Source organism: Acanthisitta chloris, unplaced genomic scaffold (assembly GCF_000695815.1).
Source record: "Acanthisitta chloris isolate BGI_N310 unplaced genomic scaffold, ASM69581v1 scaffold18057, whole genome shotgun sequence".
NCBI classification, from domain to species: domain Eukaryota; kingdom Metazoa; phylum Chordata; class Aves; order Passeriformes; family Acanthisittidae; genus Acanthisitta; species Acanthisitta chloris.
In genome coordinates, this window is record NW_008683408.1 from 8,617 (window position 1) to 18,421 (window position 9,805).

The 9,805-nt window shown below is 43.0% G+C and overlaps 1 protein-coding gene across 1 annotated transcript in view; it reads right to left on the minus strand.

The window, feature by feature from the left end:
- Window positions 1-254: 254 nt before the first annotated feature.
- The window catches only part of FYN (FYN proto-oncogene, Src family tyrosine kinase), a 54,048-nt gene continuing 44,497 nt past the window's right edge, over window positions 255-9,805 (minus strand). The window contains exon 12 of the mRNA XM_009078936.1: window positions 255-898. Coding sequence (XP_009077184.1) covers window positions 690-898 — 209 coding nt within the window. The 3' untranslated portion in view covers window positions 255-689. The remainder of the gene's footprint in view (window positions 899-9,805) is intronic.

Here is a 9,805-nt window from a genome sequence, read left to right on the forward strand (position 1 = left end):
TCATGCTTGGCAAAAGCCAAAAATTAGATCACTGGCTTTCAGAATCCCACCAGTGTTTTCATGTCTGCAGTAAAATTATCGCTTTCTGGGTACTGCTGCAGCAGGATTCATTCAGTTCCAAATGAGTTTCCTCTGCAATAGCACCCATATACTGTATGTACAGGTATGTATATATATTATATATATTTTATATATAAAAAAGCAAAAAACCAAACACCTGTCCTGATTTTGTATTTGTTAAAACATGAAAAAAAATGTATTAGACAAAGAGGCCACTTCTGGAAAATAATACTTTTAGTTGAATCAGGAGAAGCCTAGTTAAAATCACATAGGTTTTGCGTTTTAAAAAAAGGAAAGCACTAGGATCAGTTATTGGCACTGAGTTACTATTTACAATGAACAGAGGTTTTGCAGTTTACATAACATCAATACAATGCAGTTTTGGAGTCTTTGATTAAGAAAAAACAAGTGTTTTTCTCCTTTTCATCCAGGACATTCAGATTATTAGGACAAGTGGTCATAGGCAAGGGCTGCAGAAGTTCCCAGCTTCTCCAGCCCCTCCTGTGCACTGCAGTGCTGGAAGATGCTGCACTCTGGAGAAGCTGATCACAGAGCTGGAAGGTGAAGGGCAGGTGGGACAGGGCTGAGAAACACCTGGTAATTCATGACAGTGTCTGGAGACCAGGGATTTACAGGTTGTCGCCGGGCTGGTACTGGGGTTCTGTTGCAGTGAAGTAGTCTTCAAGAAAACCCTGTAAATATTCAAAAGTTGGACGCTCCTCTGGGTCTTTTTTCCAGCAGTGAATCATAAGCTCGTGCAAGGAGATGGGACAGTCCTGAGGACATGGCATCCGATAACCTCGTTCTACTTGCTCCAAGACTTCACGGTTATTCATGCCTGAAAAGGGCAAACAAAACCACAGTTAAGTACGATGAAAATTAACCCAAGTATGACTATATCTACAATATATGTGGTGTTCTCAGTAATACTAATTTCTTCTGTTTAAGACAAGTGAAACAAAACCACCCTGATGCCCTATTTCAGCTCTTCATCTACTGCAAGGTAACCTGGATTATTTTTTTTTCTCAGCAGAGGGTTTTAGGATCCAGTGATGAGCAAAATGCTGCTCCCATCTTGGCTTATTCACAGTGGGCAGGATTTGGTGCTTTTCCTCTCCAATAGCAGTAGCCGTGAAATACATTAGTAGAGCTTAAGGAAAAGAAATGCATGGCAACAAATGGAAAAATTGAAATTCTAAAAATAAAGACGAATTTGTGAAACTCTCACACTGAGCATGGGCTCTTCTGGAAGTGTTCTGTGAGGTCACACTGCAGGGACTTCAAGACAAACTTAGCTACTTTGGGCTACCAGGTACGTCCAGCAGCATTGCCTTCAGTGTCAGTTCAGAAGCTGCACTCTGTCCATCTGTGCTGGTTAGTATCTTTTCTATTATATTTCACTGCTCCATCCCAACCCAGAATTGAACAAAGTTGCTCAGAAGACAAGTTAAATGCCAAGCAAAACGGCTCCACTGCAGAACCATAGCTCTCTCTCAAAAAAGGTAAGAAGTTATATTACTGTCACGCAATCATAGAAACATTTAGTTTGGAAAAGACCCTTGAGATTATCAAGTCCAATTGTTAACCTAACACTGCCAAGTCTACCACTAAACCACATCCCCATGCGCCACATCTACAGTCTTTTAAATACCTCCAGGGATGGTGACTCGTTTTGCCTGTCTGTAAGAGGCAGGCCAGGCCCTTTGCTGCCTTGTCTTTTCTATTCAAACCCTTCAACCTGTGATTCCTCTGCTGAAGTGCTTTTCACCAGACGTTAATTGCAGCCAACCTCAGCTTTACTTTACACATCTCTTCCAGTAATTCCTTTGGCTTTTTAACAGCACCAAAAGTAAGACTGGCACTGCAGGCAGGCACAAGTATTTCAGAGAAAGCATGCACGCTGCCTGCAAGCTTTGTGGCTTGCCAGTTGGCAAGCCTTGCCCAAGCCCTCTGCTGAAAAATATCTGCAGGCTTCACTCTCCTGACTTAGTGGGCCCTGCCAAGCAGCTCTGCAGGAGAACCAGCAGGGACTCTTTAAGTTTCTCCATGACCAAATCTAGAAACCAGCACCTCGAGGTAGCACTTTCTGTTAGCTTATCCTCCCCCTGGCCTCCATGACACCATCCCTCACTGGGAATCCTCCACTTTCTTCTTTCAGGGTGTCCTCTTGTAGAATTTGCTTGTCCCACCTTCAAGACTCAGGGGATTGTCTTTACCTTGTCTTTTTGATAAATTTATTTGTGAGGAATAATTCAACCACTTTCTTCAATACAGATTCATTTGTCTACTCTACACTTTGACTAGTGAGAATGTCCTGGTTTTGGCTGGGATAGAGTTAATTTTCTTCCTAGTAGCTGGTACAGTGCTGTGTTTTGGATTTAGTATGAGAATAATGTTGATAACATGCTCATGTTTTAGTTGTTGATAAGTAGTGTTTAGCCTAACTCAAAGACTTTTCATTTTCTCATGCTCTGCCAGTGAGGAGGTGCACAAGAAGCTGGAAGAAACTGTATTGTGCATCACTTGTTTTCCTTGACTTTTATGCCTCTCTTTTTCGTTTTCATTAAATTACTATAAGAGTTTACTTTGTTTCAATAATGAAACTGTTTTTATTGCAACCTCTTGGATGGATATGGGCAGGAAGATATTATCCTGTCAAGATAAGAAGAAAAGGTTTTACCCTTTTTCTGATTCTCCTCCCCATCCCACCTTGGGGGGCAAGGGGTAGTGAGGGAGCCTCTGTGAGGTACTTAAGTTGCCTGCTGGGGTTAAACCATGACAGGGAATAATATCCTTACACTACATAGCATTTAGGCAGGTAACTTGGCTGTATCCTTGGATTTGGTCTTTACTTTGTGTCCTCAGGTCCTGTCAGTGTTTAATTATTAAAGATGCTTTGAAAGAAACATCTGCAATATCCAGCCTTTCCTGACCATCCATATCTAGAGTCTCATCTCATGTTAGGATTACAAAACACCTTTTCCTCTTACTTTGACAGGGTAATTTCCTCCTGCTGATATCTGTTTGTAGTGTCTCTGCAAGGATCATATTCCTAGCCTGTTACTGTAACCACCCCTGCCATGTTCTTCCCACTTACTCCTTGTATTTAGGCTCTCAATTGTCCATGTCCTGGTCACAGCACAGTTCTGGTTAGCTTACTGCAGCACCTTCCATTTTCAAACAAGCACTGATGTGCTGTTTCTTATGCTGCCTGGAACCTCCCCCCAGAACTGTCTCATCCTCTTACAGGTCTCTCCTTAACCAGTGATAATTGCAAAAAGAAAGATTAGGTTACTGATTTGCAGTATTTCCTAACCTGTAGACCAACACTTCAGCACTGGTTTCTTGTGTTTCATTTATCACCTGCATCCATCCACCATATTTTTGGTGCTGGATGTTTATAAGTAGGAGCAAACACTTTCTGTGGCACCTAAAGTGGACCATGGTTAGGACTTCAAAATGATGAGACTAGAGTAATAATGGTGCTCTGCAGGCATCAGATTCTGCATAGAGTTAAGGTTCTTCTGTATTGACTCCCAAACTGGTGTTAGCTCACAGAGGCTCATAACAAACCAGAAAAGCTTGCCACACACTCAACAAATGTTTGGGTGTTCCTCACTATCCAAAAAGAACATTTTAAAAGATATTTTACTTTTTCATTACATTAGAAAACAACACTAGTGGTCTGTTAGTCATCACCAACCCAAGGCAGCATCAACCCAAACCTTCTGGCCGTGCAGTTTTCAATATGCTACAAGAAAAGACATGGGCATTTTTCTCACATTGTGTTCTCAATATTAGGTTTATAAATTTGTGGTTTGAACAAAAATTGGCTGGCACCCTTTTTTCATTACCTTGTCTTTGAATCTGCTGAATTACCTCATGTTTTGGGGAAAGAACTTCTCCTGTGCTTTGCTGCCCTGACACATTAAAGGCTACAAAACTAAGTGTAACTCATCTATTGTATATACCTAAAGCACGAACAAACTGCATTCTCTGGTTTTATTTTGGCAGTACCCCTTTAAGTACAACATGAGTGGAAGCAACAGCAGCAGAAAAGCTCCTTCCCAACTGATTTGTTGTTGTAAGATATCAAATGTTTGGTATTTTTATCCAGTGCTTCACTCAGTGCTGCAAAGCACATTCTGAAACCTGATAACGAACTGTGTGCTGGAAGAAAAACCCTGAGGAAACCGAGGGGGGAGGAAATACATAAACAGCTCTTCACTTCTCTTTGTTTAACAAAAAGATAGAAAAAAGAACATGAAAGAGACATTGCTGTCTGTCATTTTTTGTCCCTGGTAAGTCAGTCAAGCCAGGTTTTCTCATCAGGTTTTTAATCCAGGAAAATGCCCTTCTTTTCCTTTCTCCTTTCCCTTCCCTCGCAGTAAAACCCAGATATGAAACTAAACCAAGTAATCCTCATGTTCCTCACTGGAATTCATACATCCAGCAAGGGCTGAAGCACCTAGGATTTGCCAAAGAAATTCTGTTGGTTTTGACATGTGCTGCTAATTTAAAAAAGGAGTTTCAAAGACTTTTTCCCCCAAATCGATTGGATTATTAGTCAGATGTATAAAAATAGCAGTGCTTCAGGTATACATTTTACCTCTTAAAAGGCCTATTTATGTTTACAAACCTATTCTATAGATTCACTTATCTTTTCCTGCAAGTTTTAGTGTTTCCCTTTTGATAGCAGGAGCCTGTTGTATATGCACTTCTAACAGCACAGAGAGAATATTTGAGCAGTCTGTACAACTCCTCTCCCCTAATGAATACCCAAGAGTTTCAACTCTTTGTAAATAATAAATGACATTCTGCTTGTAGCATGCTTCTAGATCACTTAAAAGTTTATCCTAAAATCCTTAAATCTGTGGAATAAAATACTCAGCAATATCCTGTGGTTGACTACAGCTATTTCACTTGGGTTGGGGCAACCTCTGGTATCACTACAGGCAGGGAGATGAATGGATTGATCACAGCCCTGCTAAGAAGGACTTGGGGGTGCTGGTGGATGTGAGGCTGGTCAAGAGTCAGCCCAGAAACCAACCATATCCCAGGCTGCATGAAAAGCAGCATGGCTAGAAGGTCCAGGGAGGTGATTCTGCCCCTCTACTCTGCCTTTGTGAAACCGCATCTGGAGTGCTGCATCCAGCTCTGGGGTCCTCAGCACAGGAAGGACATGGACCTGTTGAAGCAAGTCCAGAGAAGAGCCATGAAGATGATTAGAGGGTTGGAGCACCTTTCCTATGAGAAACAGCTAAGAAAATCAGGATTGTTCAGCCTGGAGCAGAGAAGGCTTTTCAGTACTTGAAAGAGGCCTACGAGAATGGTGGGGACAAAATTTTGAGCTGAGTCTGTTGATATAGAAGCAGTAACAGTTTTAAACTGAAGGAGAGTAGACTTAGATTAGATACAAGAACTTTTTTTTCTTACAATGAGGGTGGTAAATCACTGGAGCAGGCTGCCCAGAGAGGTGGTAGATGCCCCATCCCTGGGAACATTCTAGTTCAGGTTGGACAGGGCTCTGAGTAATCTGATCTAGTTGCAGATGTCCCTGCTTATTGAAGGTGGATTGAATTAGATGACCATTAAAAGGTCCGTTCCGACCCAAACTATTCTAGGATTCTACAGTTCTATGAAAAATCAGTTTGTGCCTATGATGTTTCTAGAATTTGGATCAAGAATAAAACAGCCACTTTCCAAAAGGTGGCTTTTACATTAGCTTTTTATTCCCCAAGAAGACCAAAAATCAAATAACCACCCACCATCCAGCTTTATTAGTGAGACCTCCAGGAATCTTAGGATGCCACAGGATATGGCCACTTTTATGCTCAATACAATAAAAATCTACCGCCCATACAGATTGGTGACAGAAGTGCAATACTGCTCGGCTTTTCCTAGAAAAGCTGTAGTAATAAGAGTTACTGTGACATGAAAGAGGATGTGAAGTTTCCATTTGTGGCTAAAGAAAACACTGGAAAGTGTTTGGAGTGCTCTGAGGAGTTTGATTAGATGGAGCACAGCAGATGTGCAAATAGCACAGATCTGGGCAACGCAGCTCTTCCACAAGACAGGAAATATTACTGTAACTAGGCAGTGTCCCCACATCCAAAGCTAATAAGCTATATAGACTACTTTGGGCCATGTGAAGTGCAGTGAGGAGAGTGATGGTTCTAAGCCACTTTATTCTTGCTTTCTTCCATCAGACTGAGAATGATGCTCCTTCCACACTCACTGCATGCTTTCAGACCAGTGATCAAACTAATATAGTGCACTGAAGGGAACACAAAAGCTGCTCCTAAGGGGAGATAATCTTTGAAGCATAATGCTGTTCTTGACGGGCACAATGTGAACATAGTGATTTCTGTGCTAAGGTAGTGACAAGTCTTAAAAATCTGGAAGTCATGCCATGGGCTTGGAAACCCCCAACATCTCCTCATCCTCAAAACACCCACAAAGCTAAACTATAAATATTGGTTGGTTTGGGTTTTTTTAGAAAGAAATTATCATTTGCTTGGTATAAGAGATGCAACTTTGAGCTACAGCATTTGTGAGTGGAGCTTTCCTGCTTACAAAGAAACCCACCTGAGCTTATCTATGCTATGTGCTGAGTACTCATTTATCTCAACTCCTTATCTACCATTCAGGGTGACCTACACATACATATGCTGCTCACAGATATGTACTTGGCCCCAGGCTCAGGCACCATGTGCTCTCTGGTACTTGTGGCCCAGCTTCCCCCAGGGATGAGGAGGCTGAACACAGCTCCCCAGAGGCTCCAGGGCTGCTTGGAGCCTAGACTCAAAGACCTGCTTGGCCAGACACAGCGATGTGGATAGCGTCATGGTGGCTGTCACACTAGACAGAAAATGTAAATGCTCTTGATGTGACAAGTGCAGCAGAAAGCAGAAGGGGCAAGTTCAGAGGTGCTTGTTCTGTGTGACTGAGATTTTTGCCTATCCAAACAGCAGCATATTAAAAACCCAAATTCTCTGACTACTGCTAGAGAAATGCAGCCTTCTCCTCTTCAGCTCCATCAAAAAATCCCACACTAGGATCCAAAAGGCATTTGTCAAAGGGGAAAGAAAGAGACACTGAAAAAGGTCAACTTAGCAGACCATTTTTTAGACTTGGCTTCTTCTCTGCCCATATCTATTTTTTATTCTCCACTGTAATAGGTGAAATAGAACCTCAGTGCCAAGAAAGACACTGAAAGTTGCTTATTTCAATCTGCTGCCTTGTGAAAAGGGTAAGAAAGCATTTAAAAAACGCCCATAAATTAGTTATCATAGTGGTCCATTATGACCATTGACAGCAAAACAGGCTTGGTTGAAGTATGAAGATGAGGACACCACTCAAAAATTAGTCTTGCTTGTGGGAGCTATAGAGCCTGGGACAAGGCTTGATCATGAACTCTAGCCTGATGTTCATCTCCACCAGCAAAATCCTAACTGCTCATGTGTCTCACCACTGCTCCGGCCTCTTCCAAAATGGGGCATCAGGACAGCAATTGGTTGAAATCTGGGGAGCAAAGAATGCCAAGTTCTGTTCCACACAGTCTGTTCCCCTCCTATACACTGTCTGTCTTCTCCTTCTATCCTCCTCATTGTGCTTCTCCTTCCTTCTATACAAGTTTAAAACAATGCCTGGTTCCAGGCATTGCAAGGCATGAGGTACAGTGCCCTGTGGGCATGGTTACCACCCCTGTACTGGGGTGTGTGCTATAAATAACCTCTCCAGGCACTAAGAGCTTGTCAACCAAGAGAGCAATCCCTTTGTGTGAGAGTTTCTTTCTGCTTCCACCAGCCTCCTACAAGCTGTAAGGAGGAACATCAGGACAACATGCTCACAAGTACTTCAGAAACTAGGTATTACAACAGAATGACATCTCCATCACCCTCTTTGTTTCAAGGCTGATGGTTTTCAGAGCTTGTAAATCCACGTATCTTGGATGCCAAAGTGGTTGGCAGTGCCAACAGACCACATTCTCTCACCTATACATTGTTTGCTTGGGTGAAGAGGGCTGTCTTGCCTCTCAGAGTGATTGAAAGTCCATCTTTTCCTCCTCGTGCAAGCAATGCCATGATGGCAGGAAAAGCCTTGTAGGTGCATCTGAACCCTACTCCCTCCCTCAGTCAGGGACATGTATTCTTGAAACTTTGTCCTTCCACAAGGTCCTTCCTCTTCCCAGCATGAAGCAGGAGGTGGATGGCCTTTCCATGGCAGGGGAAAATAAAGTCTTTTCTAAGCAGCTCAGGTGGCCTTTTCACCTTGGGAAGTCTGAGTCCTCTTTTCAACCCACATGCAAAGACAGATCCTTCTGAGAAGGCCCAAATTTCTGTCTACTATTGTCTCAGCTTATAAAAGCTTTCCCAGTCAGGGTCTGGGGAATGAGACTGAATTGAAGTCTGGAGACTTTGGAAGTTCAAATGTCAAACAGAGGCTGCCTTTAGGTAAAAGGGGAGTGATAGTGGCCATGAGAATGGTCAAGGTTTCCCAGATGAGCAGTGTGGGAGTCCTGGTGGGGAGGAATGGCCCTGGTGTAGAATGTGGGCAGTGTGTAACCACGGCAGTACATGACCATACAGAAAATTGCTAACCCTGTGATATGTAACACACAAAAAATTGCTTCCAGTTACTTGATGTCTTCCTAGTACAGGTGGGGGAGAGTAAGCTGGAGCTCACTTTTGGTGTGTGAGGGCTTTGTGTAGTGAGGGAAGAAGGGGGAGGACAGTTCTGAAAGACGAGAGACACCGCTGGTTGTCTTTGATGTGCTCAAACTGCCACATAATAAAACTGTCCAGATTTTCAGGACAAAGCCCACGCCTGAGATTACCATCATGGCTCCTACAAGAAGTTATACATTGCAAGCACTTAAATGCACATCCAGTGGACTCCTTCTCCTTTAAGGAGGGAAAGGAACACTTGTGAAGTGCAGACATCCTCTGCAGCCAACACTGTGTTTAGTTACAAACTTGTGAGTAAACATGGGGCTTAGATGGTTGTTTTTGCATGGAATAGTATTTTCCCTGTGAGTGTGCATGTGTCTGTCTGTGCTCATGTATGTGGTAAGGCAGAAGGTTAGTCACTAAGCATCTGTGCCCTGCCAATGTGGAGATCAGGGAAAAGAATTCACCTTAACTCTGCCCTGGCTGGTGATAGCCCCTGTGCACCCACTCTGCTGGCAGTGACTGGGGAAAATTCCTGCAGCCCAGATAAATGTTACCCATCCTCTGGGAAGCACCACTGCATCCATCAACTAAATTTTACACATCTTCTTTCTGTACTGTGCCATGTCTGCGTTTAGCCCTCAATAAACCTGCAGAAATCATGGCTTTCCCACACCACTACCAGTAATCCTCATGGCAAGAAGACCTTTGTGCTGGCTAGTGACACTGCTGCTCTGACTGGTGGCTACACCTACTTTTCCTTAACCACACAGGGAAGTGCTGGGCAAAGGGCTCACCCATACCACAGAAACACATCATCTCGTTTTCTGCTACCTCATTCTGTTGTCACAGTCACAGCTTTGCTAAGCTGATCCCTGTTAATCATGCCAAAATTCACCGCTGATCATGAGATGCTTTCCAGTCCCTGTATTCTCTTCCCAAGTATCAGCCACTGGCTGTTAGGTGCTAGCAAAGTAGAAATTCCTAGAAAAAGTATGGGAGATTAGTTTTGCTGAGTTCAAGCTTCTGAAGAGAGATACTACAGGATAAACCAAACTCTGTCCTGATGTTTC